This window comes from Megachile rotundata, chromosome 1, assembly GCF_050947335.1.
Source record: "Megachile rotundata isolate GNS110a chromosome 1, iyMegRotu1, whole genome shotgun sequence".
NCBI lineage: Eukaryota > Metazoa > Arthropoda > Insecta > Hymenoptera > Megachilidae > Megachile > Megachile rotundata.
This window is the reverse complement of record NC_134983.1, coordinates 24,932,764-24,954,111: the sequence shown is the minus strand read 5'-3', so window position 1 is coordinate 24,954,111 and position 21,348 is coordinate 24,932,764. Positions and strand designations below refer to the sequence as shown.

Genomic DNA, 21,348 nt, shown 5'->3' with positions numbered 1-21,348 from the left:
CGACCAGGTTTCGCAACAGTTTGCGTTTCGTTTATTGTTCTCGACCGACGCGGATCTCGGACGTATCGCGCGTCGGCTTTTCCGTCTACGTTCGTACAAAATATATTTATTTTATCGGAAATTTGTGTCGACGATGATCGCGCGCGCGAACGAACTAATAAGTTTCTTTTCGGCTTTCCACCATCGTTTTATCGCGTCGCGATTCGGTGTCTCGTCCGCCCGCGGTCGCCGGTGGATCGAATCGAGTAACGCGCTGATCGAATAGCCGACGTAAAAAATCGAGATTGATGAACCGCGGTCAAACTCGATTTTCGAAGCCGTCGGGTTTCCGTGGCGAAGCGGACGGGCAGCGGCGAGCGGACGAGTCGAATCGCGTTACAAGTTCCATTTGCTGTAGCTGCACAGGCACAAACTCCAGCAACCCGACCGCGTCGACCGAGCGTTCGCGGCCCTGTTCCCTTTCCCGTCGAGCGAAGGAACCTGCCGAAACGCGCAATCGACGATAGCGGGTCGCCGGATCTCCTATTCTCAGATGCTCCTATGACCGGCGGGCGTCGCGACGTTCACGACGCTGACGACGTTGGCGACGTTGGAGAACCGGTGAGGGAGTTCCGGTGGCGAAGGCGACGCGCCGCCGTCCTCGGGCCTCGGCACGGCGCACGGCACGCCGTTTTGCACGTATCGGGTCAATCTGGTGGGTAGAGAGCCCGCGTTCAGCTGGTAAAACTCGATCAGTTGCAACAGGTCGTAAAATTTGGTCACACCCTTGTCAAGTGTGTACAACCAACAATTGCAACGTTCGTCGTACACCTGCGAACCAATCGTTCTTTCTTTCTCGAATCTCTATAGAGCGTCGACGTTGGCTACTCACCGGCTGAATCTGAGCGTGAAACACCTTGTCGCTGTACTTGTAGGTCAACACGTACGCGCCTAAATTGCTGTTGCTCTCCCGGACCAGGAACACTCTGAAACGGTGGTAAACGCGACGATCGGTATTTTCGATCAACGGAGACGAGACGTCTTCTCGAGATTGGACTCACCCGTCGACGGAACCGTGGTCTCTGACGATCGCCGCGGCGACGTCCCTCTTCAGGTCCCTGTGGAACCAAGGCTGCAACACGTGGATGCCGTCGTCCAGTCCGTGGAGTCTGACCACGGCGCAGCCCGGCGGTGCTCTCAAGAATGGCCTCCATGTTCGCCGCCAATTCACGCCTTCGCTCTCCGCGATGTTTTTCGCCTCCTGCGGGTCCTCGACGATTCTACCGACGCTTCCGGTGAAATCCATAGCGACGCGGGATCGCGCCGACTCCTGTCGAACACGTGTCCGATTACACTCTCGCTTTCCTTGCCGGTCTCGTATTCGATTGACCGTCGCGCCTACAACGTTCCGCGTTTCGATATCCAGGAGCCGCGTTCGAGTACACACCTACCTCTTCCATTTTGTCGATTAGCGCGCGTACAGAGGAGAGCGAGTTCGGAACCGGAACCGACGTTCGACTCGATCGGATTGCACCGATACGGTGGTTCAATGTCAAGGTTGCGAGTGCGCAGGTACGCGGAATCGACCGTGCGTCGCGAACGATGCGCCGCGGAGAGAAACGAGAGCGTCGCAGCGAAGCGAACTCGGAGGGACTCGACACGACGCGACGGAGAGGGATGATCCTCCGCGCTTGAACGTATCCGAGAACGGAAGATGACGGGATGGGAAACGGAAGGAATCGCGCTTCGGGAAAACGGTACGACGCCGAAAGCGTACCTCTCCGCTCTCTCTCTCTCTCTCTACTAAGAACCTCTACTAGAACCGTGCGCGCATCGCGCATGATCGATAGTCGCCGCCGCGTAGCAACAGTCGACCGCCTCGGGGTTTTTGCTCGATTTTCGAAACTATCTCGGCCGCTGCGTTCCTCTTCCTTCGTCCATCGTCGATCTTTTTTTTTCCCCACCCCTATTTCACCTCCTTTCGACTAGTTCCTAACCCGTTGGCTCGCGACTTTTCTCCCTATCCGCTTATTATTAACCGCGCGTCCCGCGATCGAATCGTCCGAGGGCAATTTCCAACGGCTACAGAGATACTCACGTTCGACACGTTGTAGTTGACGTATCTCTCTTTTCGACCGTCTCCGCCGCCTTGCTCGCACTGTTTGTTCTTGAAAGCTCTGTAATTTTCCCTGAGTTGTTTGCCATACTGTAACAGGCAAGAGATTAGTCTCGATTCGCTCGGTCGGTACGGAACCGAATTTACGGAACCGAAGGAACCGAGTGGAATTATCCTGGGAACAATGGAAAAGAAAGAATGTTCGATCGAGCTATCTCGTTACCTTGGCGAGTCTCATGGCCGTGAGCCAGCAAACGCGCGACTTTTCGCTGTGGAAAACGACGGACTTGAAGCCGGATTCTCCGAGCACGGGGCTATCCGTTTTGGCGTTGAGGGATGGCCTCAGGCTGATGCCCCACTCGAAGGGCGCCTTCAATCGCTTTTTCGCATTCGCGATCTTGTAGATCGAGTAGTCCGGCAAGTGAGCGAGCGGGATCAGTTGGTGCTCGTTGTCCTGAAATCATCGTCGCGTCGTTGCATTTTTCTCGCCGTCGAATCGCCGTCGAATCGCCGTCGTATATCTCGTTCGCTACCGAGACGACTTCCGAGAGGCCGAACCGGTTTACCCGGCAATTCCAGAAGCGCGAACAGCCGATTCGCGCAACAGAGGACAAGTTCCCGCGAATCGAATCGTATCGTGTCGGAAGCGGATTCAAAGGTAGACGCGGAAGACGAAGAAGCGGACTTCCCCGGACGAGCAAGTCCTCGACCGGTTTTCGAGCGGATCGCGTAGGCGTAGCGCTCTACTCGCGGGCTAATTGAACGTCTTGCCGAGTCGAATCGACGCGGTGGCCGCGTTTAGAAAACGACTCTACTCCTCTTACGGATGATTTTCCACGATAAAATTCGATCGGTTCGGTATTTCGAGTCGAAGATCGAGCGAAATAAGTAAGATCCGGCGAAAAGAAGAAAAGGAAGAGCTAGGAAAGAAGAGTAGGTCGAAGAGCGAAACCGTAACCGTCCGGAGGAAATCGTAAAGAGCCGGTGCTCGGGAAAGCGAGAGAAATCGATTCGGTTCGATTCGGTCGCGAGACCGAACCACTTACCAGGGAAATTCGTATCGAGGCGACGAGTCGAACGTCTCGCGGCGCGATGGCTCGTCGAGTCGGTTTTCTCGCACTTAATCGTCGAGCCGAAGTCGAGGGTCGATTCGATTCGATTCGAGAGCGACCGGTGGAAACCGAGGATTTCCAAGAACCGAGCTAGGTGCACGTGTACGCTCGACGAACCTACCATCGCGTCGTTCCTGAAACTTCGACTCGATCGCCGCGAATCGACCGGCCGCGTTTCCTCTTCTTTCCTTTATCTTTTCTCTTTCGGCCCTCCTTCCTTCCTTACTTCCTTCCTTTCTTCCCTTTCTTCCCTTTCTTCCCTTTCTTCCCTTTCTTTCCTTCCCGTTTTCCGTTGGTCCGCTATGGAGCTGGCCAAAGCGACTTCGATAAGATAGGACGGCGACGAAAGAAAGAGGAAACGAGGAGAATAGGTTTGACAGGTAGGAAAGAAGACGGTAGTGGATGCGCAGAGAACGTAACGGAAGCAGTTACCGGCAACGGGCAGACTGCGCGACGACCAAAACCAACACCGAGACGACGTTGTTCCTTAGGGATGGAATCCGTTGGCTAGTAGTTCGCTAGTGGTTCGTTAGTGGTTCGGTAGCGATTCGCGCGTGCGACACCGGCGTCTGAACTGATCGCGAATCAAACGAGGATAGCGACCGAGCGCGAAGGGGTAGGGGACGCGAACTGACGCATCGCCTCCCCTCGCTGTCGGAACGACGACTGACGGTTCTTTCGATGCTCCGACGCTCCGGCGGTTCGTCGCGCCGCGTAGCGCCCGCGTACCGCCGCACCGGTACCCTCGTGCACGCCACAGGACAAAGATCCGAACGACGGCGAACGCGCGCCGAAAACGACCGAGTCGAGCAGTCAGCTGGTTTCCCGGTGGCCGGTGGCGACGGCAGACTGCATCGGTCGTGCGCCGCTGCGCTTCCACCACCGCCTCCTCCGCTCCCGTCCTCGTCCTGCCGTTTCGATTACCCGAATCAGCTGGCCGACTGCCCCCTTCTACTTTCCTTCCTTCCGTTTCTTCTCTCTGTTCGTTCGCTCGATCCTACGCGAGAAATCCGATCGAATCGAGTCTAGTACGCCGAACGATCGAGGAAGCTGGTTCCGAGAGGAAAACCGATAGAGGCCGGTGCGTCGCTCGTTTCACCGATGGATCGATATGCTCCGGTGAACCTCGACCCGAACGACGCAACGCGTGTCGGTCGTTAATCTTTCTCGGGCTCTTCCTTCGTCGTTCCGTTCGATCGAGAACGGATCCGCGTTTATGTATTTAACGTAATATTAAATACAGGGAGACGTATTTCGACCAACGACGACGACGACGACGCTAAAACAGACGGTTACGCGGTCGGAAAATCCATGTGTTTCGGCCGCGTGCCAGAAAGCAACGAACGCGTTCCCTTTTTGCCTCGCCTAACCCGTTAAATTCGTCCTACGAATAGCTTCTCGGCAATCTTCGAGCGAAACGGTCGATCGAGGATTTATACTTACAGGTAATCGGTTCAGCGAAACCACGCTCGTCTGAAACAGAACAAGGTACGAAGCGTTCACGCTCGGTCCACCCGGGAAAAATTTCTCTCGATCGATCGCTAGACTCAAGAAACGAAAGAAGAAGAAGAAGAAGACGAAGATCGTTGGAAGCAGGATCGCGAACGCGGAACACGGCTAAAGCGAAAGTGGATCGGTAAACGTCACGCGTCGCGAGCGCCGACAATCGCGCGGGCTAACAACGGACGTCGTAAGATCGCGTGCATCGCGAAAGCGCATTGTGTTTGTCCGACAGGCTGAACGGTGAAACGAGCGGGTACGCGTTGCGGGGAATCAAGCCGCGTCCAAAGAACGTAGGAGGGAAGAACGAAAGCGATACGATCGAGAAACGACGACGAGTCGCGCGGTCGCGTGACGCTTCGGCGAAAAAATTCCTCTTGTCCGTTTTCGGTGCAACGCGTCCGGGGAGCGAATATCCGGTTGTCGGCGACGAGCTCGTCGTTCCGGAACCGTGGACCGTTTCGCGGACAACGACGATGCTCGATCGTGTTCGCGCGACGGACCGAGCGAGGCGAGACGAGAGTTATTTTCCGCGGGCAACGCGGACGAATTCGACGATTAGATCGTGTGTACCGGTCGTAGCGGAGTGGCGAACGAGCGCTGTACTGGGAACGAATCGAAGGAAAAGAGCAGGGAAAGAGAAGAGAAAGAGCGTAGGCGGAGGCGGAGAAGGCGGCAGAAGGAAGGTCGATGACCCGGGTAGCGGCGTTCCCAGCGGAATAGCTCTTTTGCCAGGGCGAATGTGTGTCACGAGCGACACGCTCGCGGCCACGCGTTCTCATCCGTGCCAACTCGCGGTGATTCGCGGTGATTCGCGGCGATTCGCGGCGATTCGCGGCGATTCGCGGCGATTCGCGCGTCGCGGAAATTTCCGATAGCAAGGCACGAGAAAGCTTAACTAGAAAACGTGTCGAGAAACAACAAATAACACTCACTTTTCTCGCGAGGTAGAGCTTCCGATCCCGAAGCAGCATGTGCGTTCTTCTCCAGACGTCCAAACGATCGATCCTGATCCAAACCAAGCTGAAGACCTGTGGGCATTCGCCGTCGTCCTTTTGCAGATAATTCTGAAACGTGAACGGAACGATGTTCGATCGGTCGATCTCCGAGGAACACGGTGACTGTGATCGATGTCTGCGAGAAATTACCGTTAACGCGGTTTCGGCGTCGGTCAGCGTTCCCTCGTCGTCCGCGAACGCGGCTGGGAAATCGACCATCTCGTTGGGACAAAATTGCTGCAAGGAACGTTGCCTGTTAGGATCGAACGTCGCGGCGGCGAGCGTCGACAACGCGCCGAGCCGCGTTACCGACCGAGATACCGCCAAGGCGAAACGGCGCTAGCGAACGAACGCGACGCGCTTCCTCGCGAGATACTCGCGATCTCGGTTTTATCGGACTCACCTCGGGGTCGAAGAAAAACTCGTATTTCAGAAAATCCAAACGGAAAAGCAATTTTCTGTCGTGTCGGGAAGGGTACGATTTCATGTCCCTGTACACCGCCGATACGTCCTCGTGATCCTCCAGCGTACGTTCTACGAAATCGATCCCGTTACTCGATATCGAAATCGACTCGGAATCGTCGCGCGGATCGAACGATAATGCTCACCGATTCCGAGTTCCGGCCACGTCTCGATGATCGACCAATCGACGCCGGACACGTTCCTTTTAATCTTGAGCAGCTCGCAGGCATTGTCCGTGCGTAGATTCCTTTGAACGTGCAAGTTGTTCCAGCTGAGATCGTCGTTGTAGAAGCGCAACTCCTCCACCTGTCGGACAACGGAGAGAAACGTTCGCGTCTCGATCGAACGTCTAGCCAATCCTAATAAACTTTATACCTTGTCGTCGTCGTCGTCGTCGTCGTCGTCGTCGTCGTCATCGTCATTCACGCGTTTGCCGCCGCGATTCCCCCTGGCTTCTTCGGTCGCGCGATCGAACTCGAGGGCGTTCGATTTATCACCGAGGCGTTGATAATTTCCCAAGAAAGCGGCGCTTCCTTCCAAGCAAGAGCACATCGTGGGCAGCCAATCTGCGAAGAAAATTCGTAACGCGTGTCCTCATCGTCCGCTATCGTTTGTTCTCGAGCGTTTTGCCCTTGCTCGCTCGCGACACCGGAGGAACCTTTCGAATCGAATCGCGATCAACCCGATGGTATCTCGTAGAAACGATTACGCGTCGCAACCCCGGCCGCACAGCCTTGGCCTTCTCGCGGCGGTAGTTCGCGCTCGGTTTTCAGCGTTCGTCCTCGTACTTTGAACCGCGTCGATCCGCGTCGATCCGCGTCGATCCGCGTCGAGCGAATCTTACGTAACTCGATACATTTCGCGAATTCTATTCGTATCGATTCGAGTCGAATCGAGTTCGAATTCGGCCAAGATCTCGGCGCGCTACGGACTCGGAGCGGCTAACTTCGCGCGAAACGTTCGGATAAGCGCGTCGTCGCTGTTCCTACCGTACGTTCCTTCGCGAGCGAAGTAACGAACGATTTCGATAGTTTTCAAGCGTTTCTTTGGCTTCCGTAGTTCGTAAACAGGCTTTTCTTACGGCGCGCCTCCATCGAACGATTCCGCGCCAGCATCGAACCGGGGCAGTTTCGTGTCCGATTAATATTTATGCTTCGAACGAACGAACGAACGAACAATAGCGGAAAGGTCGCGTCGATCGATCGTTAGAACTTACTCCTGTTTCGAAAGTATCGCGTTACTTCTCCATTCTTTCCTCCCGGTTATTCACCGATCCGATCGCGACAGTCCGTCGCGGAGAGAGGCGGAACCGATAGAAAACTCGAATGAACGTTCCACGGAACCTACGTTTCTTCTCGACGGGACGAAATTGAAACCACGAGAGCAAATATCGCGCGTTTTTCTAACCCGTCGATCGCCGAACAACGATTCCAGGAAACGCGCATGCGCACGCCCGCTGCCGAAAAACCGATCGATCCTATTGGTCGTTGCGCGGCCCCTTCGACGTTAATCCGCTTAACCGCGACCGCTGTTTTCGACCGAGAGTATAATCCCCGCGAAATTTGTTTTCTCGGCTTGAGGGATCGAAAAACAAGCAGCGGCATTCTTTCGATATTTTCCGAAACGGAAACGGATCGCTACGATTACGCGGCCGAGTAAACAATTTGAAAGGGACAGAAGGACGACTAGTTTCGCTGGTTTAGCGTTTCCAGCCCGAGAAAACAGCGACGGACGAACGCCGCGATTCGAACAGGCGGAAGGAAGGCTAGGAGAAAGGGTAACTCGAAAACACGGGGAGAAAGGAGAGATCGTGAACTTACCGCGTACGGTCGAGCATCGTCGGCGAAGCCGGGAAAACCATGTGGTGGCGCGGCGTTCCTCGCGATCGCCGGAGTAGCCGTGACTCGCCAGTTCGGCGCAACTCTCGAGAAACGTCTCGGTGTAGACCGTTCGTTGGTCGTTGCTCGTGTCCTCCTCGGCATCGTGGTTCGACGATTTCGCGTCCGTCTCCGTCGAGACGGTGACGACGGTCGTTGGGATCGACTCGTTCTCGGTCGAGGCAACATCTTCCGGGGAAAAGAGATCTTTACCGGAGAAACGATCGAAAATAACGTCGACGCGATCCTGTTCGGTCGACTGGAACACGGTCGCGTTCAACGCCACCGCGTTTCCTATCATGTCGACCGTTCTGAAACACGCGAGACGATCGTTACGCCGTGGATCGACGCGAGTTCGCTCGACGGGGAAAACCGACCAAGCTTTCTCGTTTCGCCTCCGTTTCCTCGATCTCGCGATCCGCCAACGAGAACGCGGCATCCCTTCGACCGTTTATCCCTATCGCGGAAAAACAGCCGCGTCGCGTGGTAAAAATAGCACGATCGCGCGATAAAAGAGAACGGGGTAACTAAGCGCCTCCCCTGCTTCCTAATCGCGGGAGGTTCCGGTTTATTGGCGCGCTCTTACAATTAGAGGCAACAGCGAGTCCGAGATACGCGAGGAAACTACCGCGCGCGAACCAACGAATCCGGCGTTCGACGGATAAACCGATCGACAACGCCGACGAGATTCGATCGAATTCATCGACCGCGTCACCACCGTTCGCTTGACGTCAGGCCGTTCGAAAGAAACAGCGATTCGGTCGTATCTCGGCATGGTCGTCTCACGACCGTTGCGCAACGTTTCTCGAACGCGATCTCGCCTCGCGTTCTCTCGCGTCTATCTTCCTATCGATCGTCGTCCGCGTTCGGCCGTTTCAGAGGAGAGAAGCTTCTTCCGGAACTTCTCCGAGCCGCGAGATCCGCGACGAGACTACGCTGGAAAACGGCGGCCGAGAGGAAGGCAAGCGGTGCGGCCTTCGATTCCGAAGGTCGTGCCCGCTTGTTTTTTTTGGTCGCGCGGTCACGGGAAGAGCCGGCAAGGCTAACGAAGGTTAACTCGACTCTAAATTGACGGCGCGTGTCTAAATTGGTTCGTCGGCGACGGTTCGAGCTCGCGAAGACGTGCTCGCGAGCGCGTTACCGATTGGCCAAGGTCGCCTTCGAGATACTTCGTTTCCCGAAATCGGTAGAGCTTCGGTTGTTCGGTCGTCGCGTGACCGAACGGACGACGCAACGGAGAACGTTGAATTTCCGCGCGCCACGCGACGCCAGCGTTTCATTGGTCGTCGAGGAAGACGGCTCGAACCACGGCTTACGTCACTCGAAGATACTCGAATCGGGCCGCGCTTCGACGAACTCGCCTTTTTTCTTTATCGTTATCGTCGTTTCCCACGGTTTTATCGCGCGAATCGTCCGCGTCGTCCGCGTCGTAGCGCTCTACTTTCTTTCTTTCTTGCCCGTGATTCGCCGACGACGACCGAAGACCGTGGATCGTTCGCGGCTCGCTCGTCTCCTTCTCCCGGCAAGAAACCGTGGGTTCGCGACGTACACGAGTTTTCTCGCGAGCCGATTAACGCGACGTCGATAACGCGACTCACGAGATCGGTCGCGAGCCGAACGAAGCGAGCTCGCGTAGCGCACTGACCGACCGCCACGCGAGACGTCGCTCGCGCGAAGTCGACCCGTCATCGTAGTCGTCGTCGTCGTCGTCGTCGTCGTCGTCGAGAGCCGACCGGACGAATGCAACGTTTCCGTTCGTCTCGATCCGATGTCGCTGCTCGAAGTCCGTTTTCGCGCGTTTCGTTTATCGACGTCGCGAATCGCGAAAGGAGGAGGAGGAGAAACGCCTCTAGAGAGCGTTGAGAATTCGCGACGAAAATAACGAAGCGAGCTTCGGCTAAAATTATTCGACCGACTCGAAAGACTGTTGGCAGTCGGTGCACGGTCGTCCGCCCTCGGTAATCGATACACGGTTGTCGGTTAAATCGTTCGAGGCGATGTAGCACCGATGGAGAACGCGGAGGAACGTTACAGAAATTTGTGCTCCCTGGAGACTCTGCGATCCGGTAAGAGAGGATTCTTCGGCGATTTCAGCGAACGCGTGACGAACCACGTCGGCGACCGATGGATCTCGAAGGTGTTCGCTCGCTTCGCCAACGACGAGGATAGAATTCGAGCCGTGTTCGCGGACGCGAAGATCGCAGAGGTCGCGTTGGAGACATTGAATCGCACGGATCTCCTCTACAGGGGCAAGGACGCGAATGCCTCGAGGACGAGCAGGCTGGAAGGTTTCGTGTCCGCGACCGCGGCCAAACGACGCGAGGCTCTCTCGCGCTTCAGCCAAGCTGTTCTTCGCGCTCCGTTACCGGGTTCGTTCTTTTTTCGCGCGGCCGATTCGACGCTCCCTCTTATCGAACGCTCCGCTATCGTTCCAGGCAAGGACGAGAAGGTCGATCGGGGATTCGGGTTGCCGCTCGCGCTCCTCGCCAGAGCCGAGATCCTGCTCGCCGAGAACGAGCACGTGCTCGCTCTCCAAGACTTGCGTTATGCCGAGGAGCTGGGTCTTCCGGACGAGTTCCGGTTAGTGTCCTCCCGCGAACGCTATTTTAAGGTTCCGCGCGCGGAATTTCGTTCGTTTTGTCTTTTCAGATCGGAACTCGCGCGAAAGAAGGAGACGTGCGAGAGATCGATGCGCGAGAACGAGAACAGTCTAATTTCCGCGAAGGAGCTCGAACGACGGAGAGGATGGACGAGCGTCGAGAGCAAACGTGAGTTCTCTTGTACAAGGTGGATCGACCGAACGATCAAACGCGATCGTATTCGTTCGCAGCGTTGCCTCGCTTGGCCGCAGGCGAAAATCCGCGGCTGCCGGGCGCGTCGTCCCTGCTGGAGATCGAGGAAACCGACGACGCCGGTAAGAGAGCGATCGCCGCGAAAGAGATCGTTCCCGGAGACGCGTTGGTGGTCGAGGCCCCGCTCGGCGCCGTTCTCTTGCCTGACTTTTTCGGCACTCACTGTCACCACTGTTTCTCCAGGTGAGCGTTCGCCCGTCTTTTCCAGCACGCGCGCTAAACGATCGTTGTCACGGTTTCAGGTTCGTCGCACCGGTCGGATGCCCGGACTGCAGCGGCGTGGCGTTCTGCGGTATAAGATGCAAGGACGCCGCGATCTCCAGCTATCACAAGTACGAGTGCAAGATTCTGGCGCTGTTGATAGGTAACGAAATAGATCGCGCGATCGCGGTCCAGTTCGGAGGGGGTCTCGGCGAACGAGCATTTCGTTCGATCAATTTCTGATCGAAACGTTTGCTCGTCAGGCTCGGGGATGAGCGTGCTGAGCATGCTCGCGTTACGAATGGTCACTCAGAACGGTCCGAGGAAGTGTTCGGAGATTTGGACCGCGCTGACGGGCCGCGACGTCGACGAACGAGAGGACAAAACCGCCGCGAGCAAGCAGAGTAAATCGGCGAAACGACGATCGAGGAAGAAAAAGTGGCGAGATTCGCGACGCGAACAGAATATTCGCGAGGGAGACGGCGTCGATCTGAGAGCGTACGATCTGGTGACGCACGAGAAACAGAGAACGGCCAAAGACTTCCTCGAGAGATCGTTGATGGCCGCGTTTCTTCTCAGATGCTTGCAGAGAGTAGGTTTCTTCGAACGGACGAGCAACGACGCAGGTACGAGAGAACGTTCCCCTCGATCTCGATCGCTTCCTTCCCTATTTTTCCTCTTTAGAGACTCCGAACGAACGGGAGATAGCGGTGGCCGCGTTACTCTCCAGACACCTTCAATTGCTGCAGTTCAACGCTCACGAGGTGTTCGAAACGCGACACGGAACGGAGCATCGGTTTCGGGGCAGTAAGCCCGTCTACCTCGGAGTGGCCGTCTATCCGACGGTCGCGCGTTTCAATCACGACTGTTATCCCGCGGTAACCAGGTAAATCGTTCGCTATCCCAGGTACCTAATCGTCGGGATTCGAACGCGAGATTCAAGCCCCCCTTCTCCCAGGTACTTCGTAGGTCGATCGATCGTCGTCCGAGCGATTCGTCGTCTTCGGCCGGGAGACGTGGTCGCGGAGAATTACGGCCCGATATTCACCAAGATACCATTGAAAAAACGTCGAGATACTCTGGCTGGTAGATACTGGTTTCGGTGCGAGTGTACCGCCTGTCGCGAAGACTGGCCTCTCTTCGACGGTTTGACCAACGACCTCGTTAGATTCAGGTGAGCTCCGCTACCGATCTCTCTACTTACCTTCAGATTCCGATTTAAATTCGGAAAGACCCTTCTCAGATTCCGATTTAAAAAGGAATTCGCGTTGGGTATCCAGCAGCAGATACGTCGAACCGAAACATCGACTTTGTTTTCGCAGATGTCCCACCGAGAGCTGCGAGAAATTGCACGGACAACCAGCAGATCCGAGCACAGCGGTCGTCCTGTGTTCCGGTTGCCGACGAGAAGTCGATTTGCGAGGTCCGCTCGAAAGCGTGCGCGAGTGCGAGCGCCTTTATGCTCGCGGTTTCGCCGCGATGGACGAAGAACGGCCCGAAGCTGCGTTGCGCGAATTCCTCGAAGGAACGGACAAGTTTCACCGAGTCGCCGTACCACCCCACAGGGACACTCACCTCGCGGAAATCGCGGCGAGCATTTGCATGGCCGATCAGGGCAACGTTTGGTCGCAACCGAACCAAACGCTTTAACTCGAAGACGCTACCAAATTGGAAGAACCCCGTGCAAGGAACAGAGGGATTAGAGATCGGTGGAAACGTAACAAAAGTTCACCTTCTGTTCGTGACATTTTGCGATTTTTTTGCCATTTATTTTTTATAATGCACATGTTTCGTGAAAAAATTAAATTCCGTATATGAAAGTAGCTTTTCGAAATTTCGCGTTTCGGTATAAAATTCACTGGGTTCGAAGAACAGGGAGTGGATCGACGAAGGTGAGGACGTAAATCGGGAGGAAGGAGAAATAGAAGCGGAAGTAAGGAAGGGAAGAAAGAAGAAGGGAAAGTGGGAGACGAGGAAAGTTTTGAAAAGAAGGCTGCTGATGGATCGGGACGACTCGTCGATCGGCGGACATGCTCCGTACCGCTAACGAGACATTTTTAAGTCTCGGCTTCTTCTTTGCTTTTCGTTCTCGTTTCTTGTCCGATCCCGGACGGTTCTCGGACGTCTACTACGATCTCTTTCTCTCGCGGAAAACTGAATCGAAACTAATTGACTGTCGCTAAACGTGCTTACACCCGCGTCTCCGATTACTCTTTCCTTATCCTTCTCTTCGTCCGTTTCTCGTCTGCCGAGGATAATGCGATTGCTCTTCGACGTTCGACGATCGAAACGGCGACCTTCGCTTGCTTTAATTCGCTCTCAACGAACGCGCTATACAGTTTCGATCGTCGATCGATCGTAAATTTATCGAACGTCGCGTTTCACGTAATCTTCCGCATCCTTAGCGTTTCGTTTAATTCCGATATTCACTTTCAACACATGCATTCTTTTTTTTTTTGTTCGCGTGCTTCGTTTCAATTACGACGCTCGCTCGATGCGAGTCGCGGCTTTTCCATTTAGATTTTCTTCCTACTCGACGAGATCCTCCTCTTAATACGCGCTCTCTCACTCTCTCTTTCTCGCTCACTCGCTCTCTGATTTTTCTTCTCCTTCTCCCCAGCCGTAACGTCTCGTGGGAACGACGTCGCTGTTCTCGTTAAACGGTTTCTTCTTTAACTATTATCGCGTATATCGGTTTTCGATCGATCGCGTTTCTCCCACTCGGCGTCACGTTCGCACACCACTCGTTTCCTCCCTCGCGCCTCTTTTTCGCTTTCTTTCGCTTTCTTTCGCTTTCTTTCGCTTTCTCTCGAATACCAACCCCTCCCTCCCTCTCGCGCTATCTCTCTTTCTTTCTTCGCGTTTAGATTTTCCTTCGAGAAATTTCGAATCCCGATAGCAGAACACACTGAACGACTATCGCGAAAAATATTCCCGACGGGAAACGCCGAGTATCCGCGAATACGACCGCGACTGCGACAAGTAACCAACTGCGCTGGCCACGACGATGACGACGACGACGACGACGACGACGACGACGACGACGACGACGACCACAACGACGATGACAATGACAACGACGATGACAATGACAACGACGATGACGATGACGATGACGGCAAAGACCAACGACCGAAGCGATACGGCTTGAATCGAATGGAAGGTAAAAAAAAAAGCTACTACGACGAACCGCAACGCGTCCAGTCGATCTTGAATAGCGTTTGGAAAGAAAATTGTACTTTTTATTTACCGACGATAGAACTACAAACTAAAATTTAAAAAAGTGCTTTCGTTCCCATGCAAAATCGTATAAAGCTTTTTCTATCTCACCGTCTCTCTCGGCCACGCATACGCACACGTTCTCACCGCTCACGCAGACGCAGATTCGCGCGGCATACATTCGCAACGCGTGCTCTGGCACGCGTTTCATCTTTCTCCCTCTCATTCGTTCCATCTTCTCGTCATTTGTCGTCTCGCTTCGTTGACGGATCACGACACTCTTCCATCCGCGACAGAGTTTGAACGGTCGTGATCGCAACCGAGCGTCGACGCGCTCGATTAATACCGTCGAGACTCGGTCAGCACGGTGAAAACGAATCGATTCACGATCACGTCAACTCGTAACGCGCTAAATCTCGATAATGATCGTCGGACGAATAATAAACGCGAGCAAGCGAACGCCTTGCTCGGACTTGGTCGTACCCACCAGGGGCACCGCGATCGCGTTTCTTCGTCGCTGCGATCGTAAAACCGAATCGAACCAAGAATTTTGATCAATCGTTCCGTCCGTCGCGATTCGACGCGCGCGGACAGAGACGAAAAGAAAAAGAAAAAGACGTTGCGCGTCATCGAACGAACGAACGAACGAACGAACGAACGAACGAACGAACGAACGAACGAAACGAATCGAATTTCGCGTTTCGATAAAGGCAAAAAAAAAACGGAATAATTTCGAGAAAAACTGAAACGATTAAACCGACACGCGATATCTCGAGTAAACGCCCGTACGGTTTCGAGCTCGACGTAACGCGCGTTTATCCAGAACACGCGCGCGGGACAAGAGAAAAACACCGCGGATCTCGCGTTAAACTCAAAGGACATGATACATATACGCGGACATATATATACATATATATATATATATATATGTGCGTAAAACGATCGAACGCGTTTCGTCGAAGAAAAATTAAAACGTACGAGAAACAATGAATACGCAAAAACAAGAACAAAAATACCACTTTCGCTAATTCGAATTCGTATCGTATCCCATCACCGTGTCTGTGTACGTCTGTGTCCTTTCCTCTAGTCTTTCTTCTCGTCTCCTTTCTATTTCGCGTTTAGACGTAGTTTGCCGATTTCATTCATGATCGAGATTATCCCGTTAAGAGCGCGGCATCGCACGGCATCGCGCGCATCGAACTGGTCACGGCCGCGATATTCGTTTCCGATTCATTTTCGCCACCGCGCAACGAGATGCGCCGACGAACCCCGATCGACGTCGATCGTCGTCGAATCGCGAACGCGAACGCGAACGAAAGCGATTTTCTCGACTTTGCGAAATCGTTGCCTCCGGCGACGCCTAATAGGCGCTGGCCTAAATAGGCCAGAAAAGAAAAGAAAAGAAAAATGACGATCGAGCGACGGTGACCGAACACCGCGGCTACTTAGAATTACAAAACTATCGACGATGAGTCCAAGTTGAAAAAGTTTGTTCGCTCGCAGTCGATCCATCGCTGACTTCCCTCGTCGCGATCGAGTTCGCGGCATTCGCTACACCCTTTCTTCGAACCGTATCGGGCGGCGTCTCGCGCGCGCCCTTCTCGACTCCAGGGAGGGTGTGGAGTGGTGTTTCTAGGTTTCTTTCTCTTTCTTGTTGCTTCTTCTTTTTTTTTTTTAATTTTTTTCAATTGTTACGTTATATTGTTGTTGTTGCTGCTGTTGTTGCTGTTGCTGCTGTTGCTTCGGTGTATAACGGGTGTTGCTGTTACATATTAAAAGGAGTGTTTTTGTTGTAGTGGTACCGTTACTCTCGGTTAAGCGGTGCTTTCGGTGGTGGTGTTTTGGACCGGCTGACTTTCCTGCAAGGTAAACGAACGACTCGTTAATCGGACCGCATCTATTGTTCGAGCGCCTACGTGTTCGCGAGAGAACGATAGAAGGGTAAACAGGAGCGACGTAGAAAGCTAGAAAACTGGCACAAGAAGAGAAAAACCCAGTGAGAGAGAAAGAAAGAGAGAGAGAGAGAGAGAGAGAAAGGGGATTCCAACCAGGAATTTCGAACTTTCAAAACGTAAAACACTCGTGAAAATTGGCTTCCGATTCGACGAAAAGTTTCGACGATGCAGGAAGGGAAACTGTAATACTGTAAGAAGGGAGGAACGAAGGGAAAGAAAGAAAACTAAAGCCACGTTACCTGTGGAGCAGGGGCAGCGACAGGTGCATCCTTATCTTTAGGTGCATCCGACTTCTGCTCCGACTGAAAAGAGTACAAAAAGATACGTGCAATAGTGTGTGTGCGCGAGTGTGATGTGTCTGTGTGCAAGAGCTACGGCACTGTACGAAAATTCGTCAACGGACCGAACCCCGCGCGGTCTTCGCGTCGATCGTATCGTATGATATCGTACGCTGGACGACGATTAAACTAGAAAGAAAAAGACGGCCGAAGAAACGTGCGATCCGTTAACGATAACGCGGGTATTTACAAGCGCATCGACCAACAAGGAACTACGGGTTCCTAATAATAACGAGTAATCGTTCTCGACGTAGCCGTTCGTTAAACTTATCTTCTAGGATCGCGTACTTAACTCGACGATTGTCGAATTAGGAAAGTTAGCGAATCAGGAAACGAAAAGCGGCGACGACGACAACGACGACTCGAATAAACGGTAGATCGAACGTCGCGAGAGAAGAAAATCTACGAAACGTAAGGGGAACGGAGCGAAAGAAAGCGAAGATCGAAAGTTGCCGCGCGTGTACGAGGAAAAAGAAAATAGAAGAAAAGGAAAATAGAAGAAAATAAATGAGAATAGGTGTCGGGGAAGGGATTAATCGGTAGACGAAGCGTTACGGACTTTTACTTGGCCGTCCTGGCTGCGAGGACGACGCGGAGGTCCGCCGCCTCTTCCTCCGCGGAAATTGCGACGAAAGTAACGACGGGAAGGTCCTCCGCGACCGCGGCCGCCGCCACGCGGCACACCGCCTTCGCCGCCACCCTCTCCGCCTTGTTCGCCGGCTTCACCGTTGTCGCCTTGTTGCTGCGCCGACGGACCGGACCGACGCGAGCCACGATAGTAGCCGTCGTACTGTCGTCGAACTCTGTAACGTCGTTGTTGACCACCAGCGTCTCCCGCGTTCGATTCGTCACCGGTCTTGCCTTCGCCTGCGAACACGCGTAAACTTTACCTATTCCGTTCCCCCCTCCTTTCGAGCGGAAAAACCGACAGAACGAAAATTCGCTTACCACCGTCGTAACCCTCTTGACCCTCTCGAGGTCTACGCTGAGGTCGACCGTTCCCGCGTCTCTGGTTGTTGAACCAATGAACTCCGCGATATCCGCGTCGTTTATCGGCAGCGTAGGGTGAACCTTTTACCGGCTCCCCGGAAGGACCGGTTACGTTGGCCGCTTCGTGACCCTTGTCCCCTACTACCACGTCGAACTCGACAACCTCTCCGTCGCCGACGCTACGCACGGCCTTCCTTGGGTTATTCTTCACTATGGCCGACTGTGGGTGCACCAATTACCACCGATCAGCAACGAAATCTACATGACTTTTTTTTTTTTTTTTTTTTCCCAAACAATCACGCAACCAAATCTACTCACTTGATGCACGAACACGTCCTCCTTGGTGTCGTTTCTGAAACAAACGTAAGAACCGTAGATTTTAGCGATCGGTAACGGTCGACGTTGCGAAGTAAATGGCCGAGCTTAAAGGTCGTCGAACCGCTCGCCGTAGGAACGCTCTTTTCTTTTTTCCATAACGGTAGCGCTCGAACGAAACGCGAGAAACCTAAGAGAAGCTTGTGCGTCTCGGTACGTGGACCGTGCTCGTCGAGACACGATCCAATGGGTGTCCAGACAATCGTTTGCTCTACCACCGTTTAAATAAACCGTAAAATTCGCGCAAACGGCGCGCGAATCACGGCGCGAATGATCGGTGGAATTTCTTCCTTTCCTTCTATCCGTCTCTGCTTCTCCGATTCTTCGACGACTCGAGAATTACTAAAATCAACGCGGCTTATCAACGTTGAATAAACGATTTTACTCGCGTACCGAATACCGCGACAAGACGATCGAATCTATTTTAATCGATCGAAAAATAGCGAACGAAAGATATCCGAGATTTGAAATTTTCCAGCAGGCTCGTGCCGCGATACTCGAAAACGAAGGAACGCTTTGGCCAGCGGCCAATCGCGTCCGTGTAGGTTTCCGTGTACGTTTGGCCGTACTCGCGTGTATTTATACCGCGTGTACGCGTACGCGCAACCAGCGAGCAGTCGCGTATTAAAGGCGCTTATTAAAGAGATCGACGTAAAGTGGGGGATAGGGGACTAGAAATAGCCAAAGATAGAGGAGAACGACGACGCGAGAGGATTTCAGCGCCAAGAAAATCTTCTCTCTCGCTCTGACCCGTTGTTGTTCTTCTTGGTAATGTTCACCGATCGAACGAGAACGTTCGAAGGTAAGTATAAGTACGCGGGAGAAGCGCAAGGTGCTCGCGACAGAAAAGAAAAAATTTCCAAAGTACGGAGGGAACGAGGAAGGAGGAAGAAGGAAAGGAAAAGGAAAAGGAAAAGGAAGGGATGTCGATAAGAGCGAGGGTGGGGAAGAACGAAGAAAATGACGGATCGTTACTAACCTGTTGATGAATCCGTAGCCACTCTTCACGTTGAACCACTTCACAGTCCCGGTCACTTTCTTAGCTGAAACCCAACAAAAGCGAAACCGCTCTAATTAGATATCTAGCCGCGTAACGTTGCGTCGCGTTATCCGATCAACGCCCGAGTCAAATTCGATTAAGGATTAAGCTTCGTTCGCTGTTCACCGACTGAAAATTCGACCATAGAGATTCCCGTCGACGAAACTTTGTCCGATCCGATTCGTTCGCGATCGAACGACGCTCGGGTCAACGGCACTCGTATTTACGTTCGAAGTTGCGAGACGATTCTTCGAATACGGAAGAACGCTTACGCGCTCGTAATCGAGAGTCGATAACGATCGCCGGTCGGCGAATCGATGTTTACGCGCTCGAATTACGAGTCGAACTTTCCTCGAGCGCGTTACCGTTCGTGGCGCGAACGCGTGTTCGCCGATAGACGAGAGGGATGCTCCGTAATCGCCGCCGCCAACGTGCCTCAAAATTTATTTACCCTTTTTTCTCTTCCTCCCTCCTCTCGCCTTTCGTCGCTCCTATTCACCTTTTCTATCGGTTTCGCCGTCTTTGTTCGCTCGAATTTCCTCCCCTTTTCGCGAATCGAACAGATATACCGAGAGAGCGAAAGAACAACTTGCTTCGCCGCGATGAAGGTGTACGTTAAGAAATAACTCGAAACTTACGTAACCGGATCGCGTTACGGTGGTCGATTTCTGAAAAACGGCTCGCGAAAAGAGTTCGAGAACGGCATCGCGGATACGTGGAGAAAACGCGCGGTAGGTCGCGACACGAGAATTTCGTTTACTCGAGAGAGGCTATCCTGGTTCGATGGTAGAGAAACGTTACCGCCGCGATTCTCCGAAACGAAAGCTCCGAGAAACGAACGCGAAGAACGGAAAAGTAAAGGAAAAACTACACTGTAAGCGAGGTTCGTCGCGTCTTCTCGCGTGGTCTTACGAGGAGAGGACAACGAAACGGAGCACGACGATAGATAGGTCGCGTGCGAACAAACTCGAACAGCGAGAAGAGCAAAGAGAAGGACTTTTCGCTCGACGAGCGGTACTCGTAACGCGAAAATAAGAAAAGTCGCGAGAGGTAGATCGATCGAACTGCCGGCCCCTAGCCACATGGTTAAACGTTCGCTGCTCCTGGACGCCATTATTACGTACGGACGATTCCGCGAAAACGTACCGCTCTCTCTTCCGGCGAATTTTTTCACCGACGGGATGCACGCGCGAACGATATACGAGACAAATGCACGGTTCACTCACCGATGAGCAGCTTCTGCTGGACAGCCTTTGGTTGTTCGGGCTGTTTTTCCGGGTCAGCCATGGTGGTGGTGTTAAGGTGTTAAGACACGCCGCTGCCGAACCTAGATGTTCCCGTCTTTCTGGTCGTGGTGTTGGTTCCCTTCTAATGTTCCCAACATGGCTGCGCCTCCAGGCGACCGTGCAAACATTCTTCCCGTCTAACGAGCTCCGCGATTGGTCGACCGATAAACTAGCTCGCCCGTTCGACCAATCGCGCGTCGAGTTTCACGGAACGCGCGTGACGTAACTCACGCGTTACTTCCTCGATTTCTTGCTCGCTCGTTCGTTCGCTTGCTCGCTCGCTCGCACGCTGACTCGACCCGTTCGCCGCGTGTTTCCCTGCGCGCCCGGCTCTTCCTAACGATCCTAGATTCCACGTTTTCTCGTCTTCTATCGCCTCTAATTTCTCCCCGTGTTCCTTCCGTTCCCGTTCCCGTTCCCGTTTCCGTTTCCATTCTCCTTCCCATACCCCTTTTCATTTCCAATCCTAACGCGCCAACCAATTCGATTCGAGTAATATCGAATAACGCGATCGCCCTGCTTCCCCTTTCGTTTTCATTCCCGCGGTTTACCGCGCGATCCAAACCACTCTCTAAACGGAACATTATCTATTACGGTTTTTCGTACGCGTCGGGAAATCATTTTTTTTCATCGTCTAACGCGTCTCTCGATCGAACAAACTTTAATTCCGAGTGAAAAAATTCTGAACGCGTCGGAAAACTAGGCGTGGCAAGACCGGAGACGAGAGGAGACGAGACCGGACGAAACGGGACGAAGCGAGCGTTGAACGCTAGTTACGCGGCCTATGTTTATGTCCTTTTTTTTTCTTTCTTCCGCGGTGGCTCGAAAATCCTCGATTCGCGGTATTGAGCGTACCGAAATCGAAACGAATCGTCCGAAATGCGCGCGAAACAACGAATCCTCGATTGCGAGATATCGCTATAGTCGAAACAGGATAAAATTCGAAAAACTTTCGAAAATGAAATATAGAAAGAGAAGAAAATAAAGACCAACAGAAATACGGAAATCGACTCGAACGTTAGAGACGTTCGTGTTTCTAGCATTTTTTC

At 53.4% G+C, this 21,348-nt stretch overlaps 3 protein-coding genes across 16 annotated transcripts; 1 reads left to right on the top strand and 2 right to left on the bottom strand.

The window, feature by feature from the left end:
• Positions 1–8: 8 nt before the first annotated feature.
• On the bottom strand, positions 9–9,695 carry LOC100881524 (growth factor receptor-bound protein 14). Of its 10 annotated transcripts, none has more exons than XM_012298721.2 (13): positions 9,361–9,620; positions 7,988–8,355; positions 6,543–6,733; positions 6,314–6,473; positions 6,109–6,239; positions 5,856–5,942; positions 5,643–5,774; positions 4,651–4,680; positions 2,319–2,549; positions 2,078–2,185; positions 1,041–1,309; positions 872–965; positions 9–810 (listed from the first exon to the last, which is right to left on the bottom strand). In XM_012298721.2, exons 2-13 carry the CDS (start codon positions 8,343–8,345, stop codon positions 529–531), a joined length of 2,073 nt encoding a protein of 690 aa, XP_012154111.2. In that variant the 5' UTR covers positions 8,346–8,355; positions 9,361–9,620; the 3' UTR covers positions 9–528. The 10 variants fall into 10 exon arrangements, 8 of the variants coding, with proteins under 8 accessions (XP_012154111.2, XP_076387550.1, XP_012154110.2 ...); XM_076531435.1 differs by having other exon boundaries at positions 9,406–9,620; XM_012298720.2 differs by lacking the exon at positions 9,361–9,620 and adding an exon at positions 8,422–8,942.
• A 62-nt stretch (positions 9,696–9,757) lies between these two features.
• On the top strand, positions 9,758–16,095 carry LOC100881632 (SET and MYND domain containing, class 4, member 2). 4 transcript variants are annotated; one of them, XM_003700426.3, is made up of 9 exons: positions 9,784–10,413; positions 10,480–10,624; positions 10,694–10,812; positions 10,875–11,079; positions 11,139–11,260; positions 11,361–11,723; positions 11,782–11,983; positions 12,056–12,271; positions 12,420–16,095. In XM_003700426.3, the coding sequence occupies exons 1-9, from the start codon at positions 10,053–10,055 to the stop codon at positions 12,745–12,747; spliced, it is 2,061 nt and encodes a 686-aa protein (XP_003700474.2). In that variant the 5' UTR covers positions 9,784–10,052; the 3' UTR covers positions 12,748–16,095. The 4 variants fall into 4 exon arrangements, with proteins under 4 accessions (XP_012154125.2, XP_012154126.2, XP_012154127.2 ...); XM_012298736.2 differs by having other exon boundaries at positions 9,771–10,413; positions 10,480–10,812; XM_012298737.2 differs by having other exon boundaries at positions 9,772–10,624.
• yps (Y-box binding protein ypsilon schachtel) lies at positions 14,318–20,410 on the bottom strand. 2 transcript variants are annotated; one of them, XM_076531878.1, is made up of 7 exons: positions 20,240–20,409; positions 18,954–19,017; positions 17,918–17,951; positions 17,558–17,819; positions 17,169–17,476; positions 16,511–16,573; positions 14,318–16,175 (listed from the first exon to the last, which is right to left on the bottom strand). In XM_076531878.1, exons 1-7 carry the CDS (start codon positions 20,298–20,300, stop codon positions 16,131–16,133), a joined length of 837 nt encoding a protein of 278 aa, XP_076387993.1. In that variant the 5' UTR covers positions 20,301–20,409; the 3' UTR covers positions 14,318–16,130. The 2 variants fall into 2 exon arrangements, with proteins under 2 accessions (XP_076387993.1, XP_076387996.1); XM_076531881.1 differs by lacking the exon at positions 16,511–16,573 and having other exon boundaries at positions 20,240–20,410.
• Between the last annotated feature and the right edge of the window lie 938 nt (positions 20,411–21,348).